The 19,561-nt window shown below is 42.6% G+C and overlaps 1 protein-coding gene across 1 annotated transcript in view; it reads left to right on the forward strand.

Moving 5' to 3' along the window:
• The first annotated feature begins 350 nt into the window (after positions 1-350).
• The window catches only part of FOXO3 (forkhead box O3), a 152,130-nt gene continuing 132,919 nt past the window's right edge, over positions 351-19,561 (forward strand). The window contains exon 1 of the mRNA XM_044676671.1: positions 351-1,138. Within this exon, the coding sequence (XP_044532606.1) occupies positions 449-1,138 (690 nt within the window). The 5' untranslated portion in view covers positions 351-448. The remainder of the gene's footprint in view (positions 1,139-19,561) is intronic.

A 19,561-nucleotide genomic window follows, 5' to 3' on the forward strand; every position in this document is an offset into this window, starting at 1 on the left:
AGCTGGGGGAGGGGGTTGCCCCATCAGTGCCTATTACTCCGATTGTCCCCACCCCCACCCCTCACCCTCCGGAGGCGGCTGCTTTGGACTGGGAGTCGCTCGCTCTACCAGGTTCACGGGAAGGGACGTTTCCAGGTCTGCCTGTTCCCCTGGCTTGGTGAGGTTCTGATCTGGGAAGAGGAGGCAGTGGCACTAAAGGTCCTCCAAAGACTTCATTCCAGCTCAGGATAACCAACTCTCTCCCCCATTTCCCTCCCTTTCTCCCCCATCCCCTAGCTCTCCTCCCCCCACCCCAGGCTGCGATTCCGATCCCTAAGCCTGTTCTCCCCCCCTTTCCTCCCCCCCACTTTACCCCGCCCCAGCGAGAGAGCAAGGAGGAGAGCCACCGCTCGAGCTAGAGAGCGAGCAGTAGCAGGCAAAAGGCAGCCCAAGGGCCCGGGCGGCGAAGATGGCAGAGGCGCCGTCCTCCCCGGCCCCGCTGTCGCCGCTGGAAGTGGAGCTGGACCCAGAGTTCGAGCCCCAGAGCCGGCCCCGCTCCTGTACGTGGCCCCTGCAGAGGCCCGAGCTGCAGGCGAGCCCGGCCAAGCCCTCGGGGGAAGCGTCCGCCGACTCCATGATCCCCGAGGAGGAGGACGACGAGGAAGACGACGAAGGAGGCTGCGGAGCCCCTGGGGGCGGCGGAGGATCCGGCACGGCCATGGCCATGGGCGGTGCGAGTGGCGTCCTCGGCCCGGGACTGCGCCCCGAGGAGGCGGCCCGACTCCTGGCCCCTAGCGGGCAAGACTCGGGAGCCGGTGCGCCCCCCGGGGCGGGCGTGCTGAGTGGGGGGCAGCAGGCGCCGTTGCAGCCTCCGCAGGCGCCGCTGCCGCTGCCGCCGCCACCACCGCCGCCGCCGCCGCTGCAGCAGCAGCAGCAGCAGCCGCAGCAACAGGGGGCGAGCGGGGCCGCGGGGCAGCCGAGGAAATGCTCTTCCCGGAGGAACGCGTGGGGAAACCTGTCCTACGCGGACCTGATCACTCAGGCCATCGAAAGCTCCCCGGACAAGCGGCTCACCTTGTCCCAGATCTACGACTGGATGGTGCGCTGCGTGCCCTACTTCAAGGATAAAGGCGACAGCAACAGCTCGGCCGGCTGGAAGGTGCGTACGGACTGCCCCCCAGGTGGGATCGGGAGGAGTGCACGGCTGTGCTAGCCCTTAGTACTTTTCCAAGTGCTTTCGCAGGTTGCGGAGGCAATGTGAGAGATTGCAAATAAAGAGGTGGGAGAGAGAGAGAGAGAGAGAGAGAGAGAGAGAGAGAGAGAGAGAGAGAGTGTGTGTTCTACGCTTATGAAGAACGAAAGGTGGAGGGGATGGGGTGCAGCAGTGCTTTGGATGCTTGGAAAACGGGGGTTGGTGGGGATGAGAGAAAGGGATTGTGATGCGCAGGGGAAATTGATTGGGGGAGTCGAGAATTCTTGGGGACGAATTCTGGAGTCGAGGTGGTGGTTACAGAGTAAGAGCAGGGTGCTCTGGAGTTTAAGAAAAGAAAGGTGACTGTTGTTGAATTCCCTAGACAGCGCTGAGGCAGGTAGGTGGGAAGAGGGCCAACTTTGTTAGGGCCATTCTTCAGTTAGTGATTCCATGACAGGGCAAGAAAGAGATTGTGTGTGTGTGTGTGTGTGTGTGTGTGTGTGTGTGTGTGTGTGTGTGTGGCACAGAACGTCCTGGTAGATGTAGGGACGTAGATCAGGAAGGTGAAGATGGGATTGGGGGCTCCATGCACTGCGGAGTTCAGTGTTTGTTTCTCTGAAAATAATTGGCACAGCATTGATCAGATGAGACAACCTGTGGCCCCTAGGTTTAAGTTTTGGTACAGATAGCAACTGTGGCCAACTGTACCTGTGGAAGCATCAAATCCCTTGGAAAACAGAAGGAAGTACTTAGAGAAATCTTGGATTCCAGCCTAACCTTTCCTGGCCTACTAAGCCCCTTTTCCTTGCCAGAGTTCTCCTACCGACTACCCTTTTTATCCATCTGCAATGCATTTTACTTTTAGGGATGCCTCGTAATAATGAGTCTTTTGAGCAGGAAGGAAAGGCTTGAACCACCAGGAACAACTTGGGCGTTTGTCTGAGGCTGAGTAGCCTGTCCCTGCTCCCCAACCTGACTGTTTTTTCCAGCCTGTCCAGCACTTGTTTTCTCTCTGGACTTAGTTCAGAACCTGTCCCACTGCTATTAATGCCTACGCCAGAGCCCCAACGTTTTATCAGTGAGATGGAGCAAGGACGCCTTGGTGGCGGGCAGAGGAGTAAAGAGAGACAAGAGACTTGGATAATGGCTTCTACCTGTAAATGAACCGGGAAGAGGGAGACTCTCCTGTTCTTTTTTGGTCTCTTGGGGCTTCAGGCACGTGGTTGAGAGGGAGGTGTGGAGAGGACTATGATGTAATGACTCTTTCTGCAGTTGGGCATCTAGAGAAATTAACTCTGTGACTGCTGGTCTTTCCTTTATTCTTATTTCCCTCCTCCTCCTACCCCAACTTCATAGGGCAATCACGCAGGAGATAGACTTCTAGAAGTAAGAGAGTAGGCATTCTTTACAATATACCCATACTAGGAGGACCAGGGTTCAAATCCTGCCTCTGTGACTTACCTGTGTGACCTTGGGCAAGTCACTTAATCCTCATTTTGGTCCTTAGCTTCCTTACTTTATAAAAATGAAGGGGTTGGACTAGATAGCCCCTGAAATCACACCTAACGGCAGATATATGATCCTCTGATCTTTATGGTGGATTTAAAAAAATTTTTTTAAAGTGATAACAGTCCTCCCTTCTCATGCTTATCTTTGGGATTCTTGTCTCTCCAGGTTCCTATTGGAAGCTTTAAAAGGTTGAGGTCTGAAATAGGATTAAATCTTAAGAGAAGAAACAATTCAGGAGAAAGACTCAGTCAGAAAGAAAATTATATTTTAATTTGCCTTTATAAGGGTTTTGAAAAGAAAAGTGCCCATTTTCTTTCTTTCTTTGGGGGGGCCAAGAAGGTATTATCAAGGCCTTGGTTCACAGAACTTAAAAGTAAAAATGCTAGTTTTAGAACCAGTCTGTGAATGTGTTTTCCCCAGTATATTCCTTTACCTTACCAAATTCTAACATGCCACCAACCTTGTATTGAATGGTGTTAACAGCTTTACAAAGGTATGTCAATTATGTAATACAGGTACTGTTTCCAAATGAGGCAAGATTTGAGCAATTCAGTTTCTTCTAAATGCTAATATTGAGTACCTTGAAAGACAGAGTTTTGGAGTGTATGGCAGAAGCCATTCAGATGGCTGTTCTTCATTGTCTTTTTAGCATTATAAGGATGAGAGACTGGGGAGCAGTGGAACTTACTGGACAAGAAACTCATGATTTGGGAGTTTGAAAAAGTGGGAAGATTTTCATGATTTTTCTGTCTTGGAAAAACTATTCTTTTGAATTCAGACTAGGAAAATTTTTAGTTGAAGTTTAATTGCAGGTGAAGAGTTTTTTTACCCTCCCTGTGATTTTAAGATTAATAAGCAAAGAGGTTTATTTCTAAAGAGAAGCAGTGCCATAGGAAAAGCATTGACTTTGGTACTGGAGGTACTACTGTGATCTTGGTCTAAGTCATTTCACTGCATAAAGCCTCTGTAAATCGGATTAGATGATCATTAAGATCTCTTCTAAGATTCCAAGGATCCTCATTGAAGTTTCTAAGATTCCAAGGATCTTCATTGGAGTTGCAGTTTTACCTTTAAATATATGTAATTGTTTAATACCTATCTTTGATTACACATAGGCAAAAATAGATTCTTTTCACTGAAGTGGCTGCCAATTGAGACTGGCCAAACCATGTCTTCTACGATTTAAAGATTTCCAATAGAGATGTTAATTTCAGCCATGGCCTTTATAATACTGGGCCATAACCAATATTTTTGTCTTCATGTTTTTGCTTTTTTCTCCAGCTATCTCATATATTTTTACTCATCAGTTATAAAATACTCCAAATTGAAAAGGCAGATAACTAGCATCCTAAGTAGGATGACAGACTTTCTGACTATTTTAATTCAAATTTTGATATTTCACGTCTGGGCAACAAGTAGCTGGGAATTAGAGTTCATTTAACATATGAAAACTTTGATCCTTGAAGACCATGGGGAGGTAATTTAGTTCAAAAGTTTTCCTAAGATGACCTTCATTAAAAGATGCAGCCAGGCAGGAACTACCAAATCTTCTTTGAATATGAAGGCCCTTTGAAACCAGGGGTAGAAGTGCTGAACACCCAGTATGACTAATGGCCTTGGTTTGGTTTTCCAACCTTTTTTGTGTCTGTGGTTTAGTGGGGGTGGAAGAGGAGGGAAGGAGAGGTCAGGAGCTAATTGTGACCTATTTCCAGGCATCCAGGTTTCAAGAGTTTGATTCCTAGTATGGTTAGTCATTCTATGGAGGGAAGGAGGAAGAGAGGGAAAAGAGAGGGAAGGAAAGATTCAGAGACAGAGACAGAGAGACCAAATTCAGCTATTTTCATCTTATACTGATGCATCAGTTCCTGGAAAATGGGCTAGAATTCTAACTTCCCTTGTTCCTTTCTCTATGTGAATAGCAAAAAAGCCAAGGTATGTTTACCTTATAAAGAAAATTCATTTGTTTGAAACAATAGCCCCAAACATTCATGTGAACAAATACAATAAGAAACAATTAGAGAATTTTCACTATTTATTATATATCGTTAAAGAAATACATCTTCACACTTAAGTCTTTTTTTCTTAATGATTATTGGGATGGATGAAATTTTAAGGGCCTGTACTAAATCTTGCACCATGCCTTCAGTTTGGCAAATAATGCAAATTTTTGGATTCTACATTCAACAACCATTTATTAAGCACCTATTCTTTGCCAAACACTTAATAGGTTGAGACTGCTTTACTAAAAAAGTATGTTTGCCTTTGTAGTAAATAAAAAAAATCTTGATCAGTTAAGGCTGTTTGAGGGGAGAAGTACATATGCAAAGATATGAGTACTTTGAAAGTGTTAGATAATAAAATAAAGTAATTTTCAACATAAAAAGCTGAGCAATGGATACTTAGAAAATATTAAATAATACAAGTATATTCTCAGCACTGGCAGAAGGAAAGCCTCTTGGTGTCAGAAGCAGGAAGCCCTGAATTGACTTATTGTGCATGAACCTCAGGTACACGCTTCCCACTGAGGGGCTGGCCATCTCTCAAGTCTCCTTTAGCCTGGACTTAAAGGAGAAATGGAGACTGAGATATGGCTAAGAGGGGGAAAAATGATCATTTCCTTTCATTCAGTTTGGACTTGATCTGCACAATACTCAGTCACAGAATTCTCCTTTGAGATGTTGCTTACAGGGTTTCTAAATCAGAAGCCAGCAGAGCTTAGTCTTAGTATTCCCAGGGCTGAATACTTTCTAGAACTCCATGGTGGCCCCTTGCCTGTCCATTTTCAGAGTGCTGGGGGGCAGCATCTTTCTGTGTGGTGTTTCCATCTCCGTTCCCTTAGCTCAAAAAGATGTGGCATATTTGATGTTAGGAGTATTTAGTGATGGATCTGGGAGAGTGTACATTCTCCCTTAGATGTGCTCTTGGAATCTTTTCCAAGCCATGGCAAAATCAAATTATGTCTTCCTACCCTGCTTATTTTTTTTTTTAAATTTTTAAACCCTTAACTTCTGTGTATTGATTTATAGGTGGAAGGTTGGTAAGGGTAGGCAATGGGGATCAAGTGACTTGCCCAGGGTCACACAGCTGGGAAGTGTCTGAGGCCGGATTCGAACCTAGGACCTCCGGTCTCTAGGCCTGGCTCTCAATCCACTGAGCTACCCAGCTGCCCCCTATCCCTGCTTATTTCTAATCATGGTTTCCAGGCCTCTTTTTTGATGAGCACATCTGGTCCTATTTCAGAGAATTGTCTGGGGGGCAGCTAGGTGGCACCGTGGCAGATAGAGAGCCAAGCCTGGAGTTCAAGACTGGCCTCAGACATATCCTAGTTACGTGAGCCTGACCTAGTCATTTAATCCTGTTTGCCTACCTCTTGCCTTTCTGTTTTAGAGTTGTGACTATGACAGAAAATAAGAGTTTTTTAAAAAAGGACTGTTTAAAGAAAATAAGAGTTTAAAAAAAGGAAGTATGTTTTAATGCAGGTGTGTGTGTGTGTGTGTGTGTGTGTGTGTGTGTGTGTGTGTGTGTTTTGTAGCTGTCATCGTGATAAAGTTAGAATAACTTTCTTCTGGTTCCAAAATGTGAACTCAGGGCTGAGCTTTCGAGCAGCTCTGCAGGGCTGCTTGTGGCTGTGGCTAAAGCGTCCGCCTTGTGCTGGGTGGCTCTTGCCAAAAGGCTATTTTGTAATTTCCTTTAGTAGTGCTGAACTCGTCAGTGATTCTAAACGAATCTCCTTCCTCTTCCTACAGCAGCAGTACACTAGGGGGACTGTTTTTCCTCTTTTTTCAAGCTGTGTCGCAGACCTATGAAATGAAGAAAATTAGCCCTTTGTGCCCTTTGATCTGTGAGCCCCTGACCCACTCATGTAGGATCCTTTGAACAGATGGCTCCTTTAGGGTCATGCTTATCGCCTTCATGGAATAGGAAGCAAAGCCATGGAAGACATTTTTTAAGGAGATTTTAGGCAAGTTCTACTTTTTAAGAAAGTGACTCCATGAAAAAACATCTTCCAAAGCCAGACTTAAAAAAAAAAAAAGAATTATCTATTTGACTTGTAATTCCCACTGGAAAGCTGCCAGATATTATTTCCATTTGGATAATGGAGCAAAGCCATCTTTCTCCTCTCCTAGTTCTTAGAAATTGTGCCTTGACTTTTTCTGTCCAGAGGCCATGGTGGAAAAGTGTAAGCACGTTTCTCAGCAGCAAGCCGAGGGACCCTCATTAGATACCCTCACTCAGGAGCTAAGGTTGCATATCCCTAATAAAAATAGAACTCTAATCTATAGGTTAGGACTCTTAACTCTCTTGGGATTGTTGTCAGTACGGCTTAAATGAGATAGTGTAGGTAAAATGTTTTATGATGACAGGATATTAAATGATCTTGCTCATTCACACACTTTGTAGATGCTGGAGAGGAGTTTAATACCACCTTTGGCTTTTTGTTTTATTTTTCTCTTGCCCTGGTATGACAGTGTAGTGGAAAGACTGCTGGATTTGGAGTAAGGTCCTGGATTTAAATTTAAATCATGTCTCTGCTACTCCTGTAGGATTTGTTTCTTCTTTCCCAGTGGGTTCAAACCCTACTCTAACCTGCACTGGTTGTGTGACTCTGGAGAAGTCACTTAATTTTCCAGATTACTAGATAGTCTCCGAGAGTAAGAGAACGTTCTCTGAATTTGGGAGAAATGCAGACTGTGTTGGTAGTGGGAGTTTCCTCTTAGAACTTAGCAATGAAATGATGGGTCCAAGTCCTGTCTCCATCCAAGGCATCTGTGGTGTAGTGACTTGGAGAGCCAGGCTCACACGTAGGAAGATTTGGATTTAAGTGCTTTCTCTCTGACCCTGGGCAAGTCACTTCCCCTCTGAGACCAGAAGGTACTGACCTACATTGGCAGAGGAAGTTTTCTCGTCTGAGGATTCATTCCCTGTACAACTGATAGCGTCTGGTCTCTCTAGTCTGTGGCTCCCAATTCTTCGGGACTCAAACCCACTGTGTGCCCTCAGGCAAAGTATTTCAAGTGTCGGAGCCTCAATTTCTTCCTCTGTAACATCTGAAGATTGAACCCTGTTTGGGTCTCCCAGTAGTCGATCTATCTCGACGTTTTTCTGTCTCTTTGGGAGAATTACCTGTTGCATTGGCATCCTTCGGCATTTTACTGCTTAGTAATTTAGTTCATGTTCATCATGGCTTTGGGACCTGGAATAAGAAGTGGGTGTTTGGTGGGTTGTTGCTGGTGGCTGTCTTTGATTGCTATCTAATGAAGCTGTTTTGGAGGGTTGGCAAAGGAAGAGGAGGAAGAGCCTGCTGTTGTTATGTGATTCGAGGACTTTCTGATTCAGCATTAGGGCATCAGTTTGTTAGAGGTGTGGGTCACTGTACCGCTGACATATATAATAGCTGCCAATTGCAGGGCATAGGGCAGTGTTGGCCAGTTACTAACCTGTCACTATAAAAATGTAGAACAAATTAAATACTCATGTTTCAAGATGTGATAAGCCATTTTCATATTTTGAAAATCTAGGAAAACAGGCTATTTCAAATGGCAGCTCGATCAACATGTGGGTAAATAAGGACAGTCTAAATTAGGGATTCTTTCCTTTTTTGTGTGTGGGATGGATCTTTTTGGCAGTCTTCTAAAGCTGATGGACCCTTTCTCGAAATCACGTTTTTAAATAAATAAAATACATAGGAATTCCAAAGGAAACTAATTATAATACAATATAATGATCAGATTTTTATTTTAAGTTCATAGACCCCAGGTTAGGAATTCTTTTGATAAATCACAAGTTTAAAGCTGGAAAGGAACATTAGAAGCCATCTAGTCTAAACATGCTTCATTTTATAAATGATACCCAGAGAGATGAAGTAACTTGGCCAGGATGATATAATAAATTGGTAGCAGGATCTGAATTCACATCTTCTAACTCAAAGTACAACACACTATCTAACTCCAAATCCACTCTTCTGCTTTTGCTGTTGTTTTCTGCCTAGTGGACTAGGGAGCAACCACATCAAGTAGTTATTAACTTCATACCCATTGCCACCTGCAGCACGCTCAGCCTTTTTTTGTTTGTTTGTTTGTTTTTTTCCAGGACCCCTGGGTCTGGTACGACACTCAATCTTAGTTGTAGCTATTTGTTGATGGAAAAACAGAGACGATCCATCATTCTTCCTCCAGTAGTGGCAGCATCCTGCATGTCAGAAGCCCTGGTTAGACTTATTCTGCTCATTCTCAGGAGACTGTTAGATTCTTTCCCTGAGCCATGGGAAATAGCTAGGACCCCACTGGGCTTAGATGTCGAGCTAGAAGGAGCTTCAGAGGCCACCTTGTGCAGCCTCTTCCTTTTACAGGTGAGGAAAGCCCAAGGCCACATAGGCACCAATCCTCCAATTTGTGCCAGGTCCTCTGGCCCCAGAACTTTGCTCCGAAGGGAAACTGGTTGAATTTCATGCTGCTGTTGGGGATTCAGGGCCAGCATAGGGTGGCTTCCACAGTCTAGCTTAGCTTTAATCTCTTTATTTGGAGCTGAAGTAGACTGGGGATCCCCAAGCTCCTCCTAAATGGCTGTGTCTCAGATCTAGAAGTAGAGACAGCCCTTGTCGCAGGGGCTAACGGGAGGAAAGTTGTGGCTTCTCCCCCATATTGCTTCCCAAGAATTTGAAATCAGAAGGGACTTTAGCTAACAACCAGTGTTTAAAAAAAGTACTCCTGATTCAGGGCTTTTCCCCATCATATTATGTTGCCTTCCTCTAAGGAAGACAAACACTACAGTCCAGTGCCTGTGTGCTAGGGAAAGATGCTGCTCTGCCTTCAAGGAGCACCAGAGAAGGGAGGCTTCAATGCCTTCTTTTTTTGTGGGCTTTCTCTTGCCTTTTGATCCCAATTCGGATGAATATGTTCCTGTCTTCTTGACTAGGCCACAAAGGACTGAGAATGGAGTCCATTGACAGGAGCAGCCCTTTATTCTTGTCTCGATTAGATGGAAAGGAGCTAATTGTCCTGCTTATTCAAAGGACTTGTCGTCGTCACAGAGAGATGGGAGGAAGAGTACGTGTAAACGTTGGGAATTAGTCCAAAGCTAGGACCTTCCAAAGCAGACATGGCAGCAGGGATGGGGGGCATTGCTGCTGAACTTGACTGGATTACCCACAAGCTGAATATTTAGGACAGAAGTCCTTGTAGATGCTGGAGGATAATGAAAACATCTTTGGAGGGCGATAGCAGAAGAAGTATAGTGGATTTTGAATCCCAAAGCCCAGCCCTGAAACTGAATATCTGGCCATGTCCATGTGTGTATAGACATTTATACAGTGCCTGCTATGTGCTAGGGAGTGTGCTAAACCCTTTTCTTAGAGTATTTGTTTCTCACGAGAACCCTGCCGGATAGGTACTGTTATACTCTTTTTTACAGTTGAGAAAACTGAGGCAAACAGAGGTTAAGTAGTAGCTAATTTTTCTATAGAACTTACTATTTGCCCAGGCACTGTGCTAAGTGATTTGAAGTTTTTTATCTCATTTGATCCTCACGATAAACCCTAAGGAGTAGGTACTATTATTATCCCATTTTACAGAGGAAGAAACTGAGTAAACAAGTCGAATGATTTGCCCAGAGCCACTTAGCTTGTAAATATATGAGACTGGATTTAAATTCAGTTTTATCCTGACCCTAGGTGGAGGGCTCTATCTGCAGTGTTTTATAGTTCTTAAAATGGGAAATGAGAGGGTTGGACTGGATAATCCTGAAGTTCCAAATCTATGATCCTCTGATTTGGGATTTTGATCCCCCTAGTAGTTGGCAAAACTTTTGCATGATACAGCTTTGATTTCCTAGTTCACCCTTCCCACCCTTTGTGTTACAGATGGAGAAACTGAGGCCAGAGAGAAGGATCAATGACTCACCCAAGGCTGATTATCTAGTCAGTGGTTGAGCTAAGTCTAGAACCCAGATCTCTTGACTTTGAACTGGGAACTCTGGCCAGAATACCATTATTATCCTGTGAGATTAGTCATAACTGTTTCCCAGATGTCTCTCCATCAGTACTGCATTATTTCAGGATGATTGCATCGTGGAAATATTTTCACTTGGTTATCCTTTGCCTAATTGTCTTGTTGGTTCCCTCTAAAGGAATTGCTTGAGCATGTGGTTGTCTTTTGTCTTGAGTCTGTCCCTATGGAGCCTGTTTCTGGGAAGTTTTCTGTGATTAAAACTAGAACTTAATCAATACCTTCTCTATAATTGTTGTTGTTCAATCGTTTCAGTTATTTCTGACTCATCATGACCCCATTTGGAGTTTTCTTGGCAGAGATACTGGAGTGGTGTGCCATTTCCTTCTCCAGATCATTTTACAGATGAGGAAACTGAGGCAAATAGGATTGAGTGACTTGCCCAGGGTCACACAATTTCAGAGACTGGATTTGAACTCCTGGCATAGCACTGTGTCCAACTGGGCTATCTAGCTCCCCCTCCTCTGCTTAATAGCTCCTCATTTATTTTTTTTTTATGAGACTGTTTGGATTATATACATTTGTACTGATTTGTCTGTTTCTATAGAAGTGAAGGTTTTCCAGATTTGTAAGTAAAAGGCTGTGGATAGTGTCTGGGACTTTGGAGGCAGGTTCCAGTTCCCCCCTGACACTAACCATACATTCACTTAATATTCTGAGCTGAAAAAAAAGCTTATCTGTAAAAAGGGGATGATAGTCTTTGCCTTAGAGTGTTTTTGTAAGGCAGAAATGAGAAAATTATGTAAACTATTTTACACATCTTATAAACATCAGCTATTATGATGTTCTATTTTCTAAATAGGGAATATTTTTTCCAATGGAGTACTCTGTGCTTATGTATAGAAATATACACATTTATCCAGATTTCACATACATACCTACATTTGTATATGTGTGTGTGTGTTGTCGTCTAAGGAGGGCTGATTTTTCTACTGTTATTCTGACCTTAGTTATAATGTAAGATTGGCTCTGTTCCAGGACTTTAAAATTGGAGAGGAATAATATGAATAATCAGGATGACCTAGGGGATCAAGAATGTAGTGACATCAGCAGTGGAGTCTTCAAGACACTCGGCGCTCAAAAAGAGGGCATAGGTCTGGGACCCAGCGGCATTCTTGTTGAAATGATACATTATAGAATTTAAATGATCCTTGGACATCCTCGGGGGCTCGATTAGAGTATCCGACGTTAATGGTCCCGGAAGACTTCACAGATGCCAGAAGCAACAACATCATCAACTACCGCAGAAGAGGAGGGGGAAATAGGGCCGTGGCGACAATCCTGGCATCTCACTACGCTGTCATATCAGCGTGGCCTGCGCTATCATCAGCTGTGATTTGTGCCTAGCACGGTGCCTGGCGTAGAGTAGATCCTCTGGATATTCTGTTCAGTGAGGGAATGAATATGTCAAAAATGTAGAAAGAGCCCCCTGGGAAGGGCCCTGGGCAGAGCAACTAAGGGGACCCATGTGCATCTGTCACTTGCTCTGTGGGTGACTGTGGCCGAGTCACTGAATCTCTGCTCCTCAGATTCCTTGTCTATAAAATGAGAAGTTGGTCTAAAGGACTCCTCTATAAAATGGGGATAAGCACAGCACTTAACCTCCCAAGTTTGTTGTGAGGTTCAAATGAGATAATAATTGTAAAGCTCTTAGCACAGTGCCTGGCACATTAGTAAGTGCTATATAAATGTGATGATGATGATGACCGTTACTCTTTATCCTTGCCCCCAATTCTTTGATTCTCTGAGGAAAGCAAAAACCTGATTTTATTTTAAAAAATAGATTGGCTAAGCGGAAAGTTTCTTTAATTCTTGATTTTCCTTAGTGACTTTAAAATATGATTCCACTTAGAGACATTTTATTTACAAGCACCTTTTCAGGAATATGGTCATCGAGTAAGTAATGAAAATAATAGGTCACACTTATCGCAACTAAATAAATAAATAAAAATTAAATTAATTTGGGGTACCCTATTAATAACTGATATTTACACAAAGTGTTCCAAAAGTCTTAGTGCATCTTTAAGCTATTAAATCTTAAAACTTTTAAGCTATCATAACTTAAAACTTTAAACTATTAAAATTTAAAACCATACTAAGACTTTTGGGACATGCTATGGATCGTGTGTTAAAAGTTTTTTGCAAAATACTTAAATATGCATTATCTCATTTGGTCCTCCCCACACCCTGTCACATCAGTAACTGCAGCTCTTATTGTCCATATTGTACAGCAAGGTTTTGGAGGTGACCGGTCTGTGATCACTTAAATAGTAAATCTCCCAAGTCCGTTTTTGAACGTAAATCCTCTGATTCCATCTTAAGCCCTTCTCTTCATTCTGCCTTTCAATTAGGTCTGGGAGGGCCACAAACAGACCTCATTTGATATTGGTGCCCTAGGAAATGGACATGATAGGAAATTGTGACCATCATAAAAGGTTAGATCTTCAGGGTACCTTAGAGAGAAGCTGGACTGACTCATTTTACATGTGGGGAAACAGCTGTGTACAGTGTCTTGCCAGTGAGTGGCAAGAATCCATACCTTATTCTATGATTCCAGAATTTTAAAATATTCTATACTTAATGTTCTCAGTTGTTGAGTTGTATCCAGTTCTTGGTGACCCCTTTTGGAGTTTTCTTGGCAGAAAAATTGGAGTGGTTTGCTGTTTCCTTTTCCAGATCATTTTACAGATGAGGAAACTGAGGCAAACAGGGTTAAGTGACTGGCTCAAGGGCACACGGCTAAGAAGTGTCTGGGACTAGATTTGAACTCATAAATATGTACTGCTTCCAAATCTCGTGCTCTATCCACTACACCACCTAGCTGCTCCCTTAATGGTTTGCCCAGTCTGAGATAGACTGGATGGGTGTACATGAATACCTTTGGGGGGGAAAGAGAAGCCACTTGGGAGAAATGGGATTGATAGAAGCAATTGGACTAGAGGAAACTATGGCCTCATTGTCCCCTTAGCTTTTTAAAATTCATGTCATTACCCGGAATTTCTATTTGCACCCCCTACCCCATCCGTTTAGGTTTCCCATCTGTATAAATGTGTTTACCTGCATAGTAACTACTTCTGTGGAAGGCTCATTTCATGAATTCAGAATTTGTCTTTCCAAACTGGGTTTTTATGTTTCAAGATTTTCCCTCTTTTCTCTCCCATTTTTTCCTCTTCTACAATATCTCCCAGCCCCATCCTACCCTACAAAATATGTATTTTTTTTCTATTCAGAGATTTTTTTTTTATGGGGTAGATACCAAGAAAGTGATCTGGTCTTTGTCTTCTCTTATGTATTGAAGAAGGAGGCCTTTGTAGTAATTTTACTTTTTCCTTCAGCTAGTTAGATGGCAGGGATGAAGAAAAAGGTTCTTTTTATGAGGGCCTGTAGCCACAGAAAGCTCTAGAAAGAGTTGAGGCAAAAAAAAAAATGTTGAGTTCCTGGGTAGTAGAGGGAAATCATCTTCTAGTAAGTACTGCATTTGCTAATAGGGAATGAATCTATAAACACCTGACAGAAATTATAGTGGCCTTCCTCTGCAGGGAATATGCAGTGAGTTCCCTATAAATCATCCTTTTCCTTTGACAATTAAGAGAAGGGTGTGGGCTTTTTAAAAAAATTCTTGGAAAAAGAGTACTGGCCTGTTTCCCCCTACCCTCAGCCCCCACCCCCTCATTTTGGATGCCAGAGAAATGAATAGCTTGATTTCTGAGTACACTGATTACAGCACTTAAGAGATGACTTCGAGGATGGAGCCAGCAGAGGGAGTGTACAAGTTTTAAAGCTATTCCCAAAGCTTGTGGTTTTTTTTTTTCTTCTAGATGCTAAAATACTCACTTGGATTAAAAATAATCCTAAGGCACAGGAATATTATTCTTGTACAGCACCATTAGAGAAGAAAGACTTGAGGCCTTAAAATCTAAATCTTTAAAAAATGATTTAAAAAGTTGGGGTGGAGATTAAATCTTATATGATCTATTGCTCCAAACAGGAAACTCTACAAAGGAGAATTCCTCCCTTTTTGGAGGAGCCAGGGAAGCTTATCCCCTGTCAGCCCTCCCTGCTTTTATTGAATTCCTGGTATGACTTTAATAGAGTTACATTTCTTCATAAGATAATAGATTTAGATCTGGAAGGGGTCTTAGAGATCAACTAGTCCAACTCCAGCCTCCTCATTTTACAGGTGAGGGAACTGAGGCCCATAGAGAGGGAGCAGCTTGTCCAAAGGTCACACAGGTGTAGTCAGTTGTACAGTAGGATTTAAATCTAGGTCTTTTGATTCCAAATCCAGCACTCTTTCCCCTGTACCACGTTGCCTCATTGCCTCATGTTTAGCTTGCCTCTGGTATCCATGTTTAATTATTTCCCTTTCTTTTCTGCTTTAACTCTGGGTTTCTTTCTTGTTTCTTTGGGCCGCTTCTTCCCTTCTCCTTCGGTCCATACTTGATTACTATTGTTAATACTTTAGCTCTTTTTTTTCTATTCTTTCTGTTTCTTCCTATCTTTCTGTCCCCTGTGCAGAGAAGCCCCTGGAAACCTTTTTTTCTAGTAATGAGTCAAAGGTAATAGCAGTAATCTTCATACCTTTCACTTGAATGGCTCCCCAAAGATGCCAAATCCCGAGCAAAGACCTCTAAGTAAAGCTTCAATAGATTTAAGAGTGCAATGGGAAGAGGATGTCAAAGCATAACAATAATAATAGCTGGCATTCATAAAGTACCTACTATATGCTAGACATTGTGCTGTGTACTTTAAAGATATCTCCTTCGATCCTCACAATAACTCTGGAAGGTAAGTGTTATTATTATCCCCATTTTACAGTTGGGAATACTGTAAAAAAGACAAAGAGAAAGTGATTTGTCTAGGATCACATAGCCAGGAAGTGTTTGAGGATTGATTTGAACATGGGTCTTGCTGATTTCAGACCTGGTGCTCTTACCCACTCTGCCATCTAGCTGACTATTGACGTGATTCCCAACAGAAAAATTTTCAACTGCTGGCCCAAGTAGAGATAGTACCTTGGAAAATCTTTTTTTTTAAATTTATTTTGTTTTTCTTTACTCTCCCCAATCTCTTCCCTTTGGTGGGTAAATTAGAGAAGATATGGAGTAAATTATGGAAGAGAATAATGGATTCTGATTTGGTTAAAAAGAAAAGTTTAATAAGAATAATAATTATAATCATTGTTATTCTTAAAACCTCCTGAGGGGAAAGGATGGAAGATGTGATTTTATCCTTTAGATCTTTCCCTTCTAGTGGGTGTGTGTGTGTGTGTGTGTGTGTGTGTGTGTGTGTGTCTTTCTTCATTGTTGTTGACAGTCATCTTCATCCTTCACTGTAGGGCTGGTGTTGTGACCTTCCATCATTAGTGTGCCTCCAAAGGCTCATGCTACAGCATTGGGGCGAGTCTCAGATTCAGTGTGTGGTTTGTGAGACATAGAATAGGAGCCAATGGTTCCCACTGGAAAATCAAAGCTGAAGGAGAGATCTTCTCTTCTAGTTTATAGATTGGAGAAGCCAGGGGCAAGGTTGCCTCTAATAGAAGCTGGAAGAGGGAAAAGGAAGAGACTTATTGTGGATAGAAATTAAGAGTCACTTTTCCATGGGAATTTTCACAAGAAACACTTGGAAAGATGGGGGGAAAAAGGAACATATCCCTATCTTTTTAGCATGGGAGCAGTGATACCTTTGTGCTTTTCCCCCCCATACTTATTGTTAAAGACACAAGGCAGTTTTTCTGATCTCAGCATAATTATTTGAGACCTCAGAAACCATAAACAAAGAAGTCACAACACCGGGGGTGGGGGAGTTGGGGGGCTTGGGCTGACCCCTGTATCTCATTTATAAAATGATGTCCTTTGCATCAAGCAGTGCTGTCGGAGTAGTGGAAGACAAATGGGGATTTCAAAATAAACTTTTAAAAATTTCAAAAATATCAGTTCTAGGTTTCAGAGACCTTATTGGCAGTCCATTTCTCTCCCTTTTTAAAACCCTTACCTTCTGACTTAGAATCAATACTATATATTGCTATTAGGGCAGAAAAGAGTGGTAAAATGGGGTAAAAGTGACTTGTGCCTTTGTATAACTAGGAAGTATCTGAGAACAGATTTGAACCCAGGACCTCCCTTCTCTGGGGCTGGCTCTCAATTCACTGAGCCACCTAGCTGCCCCCTCAATAATGTGTCTCTTAACCTTTTTAAAAAACCTCTTACCTTCTGTCTTAGAATCTATACAAAATATCAGTTCTAAGGTAATGATAAGGACTAGGCAGTTGGGGATAAGTGACTTGCCCAGGGTCACACAGGAAATAAGAGATCAGATTTGACCCTAGGACCTCCTGACTCTAGGCCTGGTGCTCTTTCCATTGAATCACCTAGCTGCCCTAATAAATGTTTATTGATTGACTTTGGACAAGTTATTTAACTTTGCTTGACCTCAGTTTCTCCATCTGTAACATTTAAAAGGTTGAAGTTGATGATCTCTAAGGGTCCTTCCATCTCTTGATCCTGATCCATGGAGAAGCCAGTCAGATTTCCATATCATTGAACTATCTGAATAATTCCCCAGGTTTTCTGCAAGGTCTGTGGCGACACTTCCCCTGACAAAACAGCAGCTCCGGGAACCTTTATCCTGCATTTGTCAAATATGCAAACTCGATGTTCCGAATGGCTTGACTTTTCACTTGTTTTTCTTTTATTTCTCTCCTTCTCCCAAGTGAACACCAGATGTAGATCTCGAGTCACTTCTAAATAATAAATGTTAATTACTTATTTCAAGCTACAACTTTGTATGTAGGCTGGGACGATAAATACAATTGTCAGGGAATAGAGTTCTGTCTGTTTTCAGAAGTAGGTGGCAAATTTGACAACTGCCTATATGCAGATCATCCTACATTTTATTTTATTTTATTTTATTGGATATCCACCCAGATTTGGCAGATGCAGACAATAAGTGAAAGAAATAGTTTTGAATGGATAAAGGATAAAAGTTTCCTGTGTGGGCAGGGCAGGTGCAATTCTGATGTTCTTGGGGATGTGATTAAGCCTCTTAAAAGAACTCCTGCATGCTAATGAAGTGCGTGCTAGCTTAGAATCTATCTATTTAAAAATATATGTTCTTAAAAATAAGTTTTATTATGGTTTTTGTTTTTATATCACAGCCGTTTCTGGATATGCTCCTTCTCTATCTTCCCTTCCTTCCCCAAATGGAATCCTTTTATTTTTATTTTTTTTAAACCTTTACTTCCATCTCAGAATCAATACTGTGTATTAGTTTTAAGGTAGAAGAGCAGTAAGGGCTGGACAGTGGGGGGATAAAAGGACTTGCCCAGGCTCTGTGTTGAGTAGTCAGCTATTTAAAGCTTCCATGATACACCAGACTTGTCCCTCTGCTTTTGAGTCCTGGAGCATTCATGAAATGAGACATAGCTCTCAGGGAGTCAATTGCATTTTGTACAATCAACCTCCTTCAGGATCCTACTTCCTGTAGGGTGTAGGTGGGGCTTGTGTATGGAGACATTGACATGCTTTGGAGGGAGGCCATTGGTACAGCCCCCTTACTGCCTCCCCCGCCACCCTCATGTGACTCCAACATGGCCCTAGAGTGCTTCAATTTCAGAAGGTGTGTTGTTATTGATTCAAGCCTAGTGTCTGGCCACAGGCAGACTAGGTGGCTCAGTGGAAAGATTGTAGGGCTTGGAATCAGGAAAACAGGACTTCAGATTTGACCTTAGATGCTGGCAGTGGACGGACAGTCTCAACTCAGGGACTTCCCTTCCTGAGTTCAAACCCAGCCTCAGACACTTATTGGCTGGGTGACCCTAGGCCAGTCACTTAACCTTGTTTCCTCATCTGTAAAATGAGCTGGAGAAGGAAATGGCAAACCACTCAAGTATCTCTGCCAAGAAAACCCCAAATAGCTTACTAGTTAGGTGACCCCGAACAAGTCACTCAACTCTGTTTGCCTCAGTTTTCTCATCTGTAAAATGAGCTAGAGGAGGAAATGGCAAACCACTCAAGTATCTCTGCCAAGAAAACCCCAAGTAGGGTCACAAAGAGTTGGATGTGCCCGAAAATGAATGAACAAGAAAACATAAACACACACGTACGCTCATACTGCCTTCTGGGGTTCCTAAGGTGAGGAAAACATCTTAAAAGTAGAATATACATAGGATATATGTTATTTAGTTTTACAAATGAGGAAACTTAGCACCAGAGGCTATAGCATTCAGTGTTTCCTAGACTTAGAAGATGGAATTAAACCCTTCTATGAAGCCGTTTTCTTTCTAACCTTTACCTTCTGTCTTAGAATTGATACCAATTGGTTCCAAGGCAGAAGAGCAGTTCGGGCTGGGCAATATAGATTAAATGACTTGCCTAGGAATTGTCTGAGGCTAGATTTGAACCCAGATCCTCCAGACTCCAGGCTTGGCTCTCTGTACACTGTGCCACCTACCTGCCCACCCTTTACTCCCTTTTCTGAGGTCTTTTCAGTGTATCAGAGGGCATTTTTTTTTAATAAACTAAAATACCTGTTGAAATTTAAGGAGTAATCAAGATTAAGCAAGAGTTCAGTTCTAGTCCCAGACTAGCCAGGGGAAAATGTGTTGTAGTAGAGGGGTCTAAACAAGCTTCCTGAAAAAACTATCTGAATCCAAATTGACCAGAACCTGATTAAAATAGTGTATAAAAATAATTAAAAATACAATAAAACATAGATAATCTTAATTTGTAGTTTTCTAGGCTAAGGGTCCCCAAAGGAAGCCTTATGTATTAGTGGCCCTCTTTCTTTAGAACTTACCACCACAGACCCAGAGTACTGACAGATTAAGGGACTTCCCTTGGGTGACAAGTCGCAAAGCCAGCACTATCCATTATGCAAT

This window comes from Gracilinanus agilis, chromosome 4, assembly GCF_016433145.1.
Source record: "Gracilinanus agilis isolate LMUSP501 chromosome 4, AgileGrace, whole genome shotgun sequence".
Classification (NCBI taxonomy): Eukaryota; Metazoa; Chordata; class Mammalia; order Didelphimorphia; family Didelphidae; genus Gracilinanus; species Gracilinanus agilis.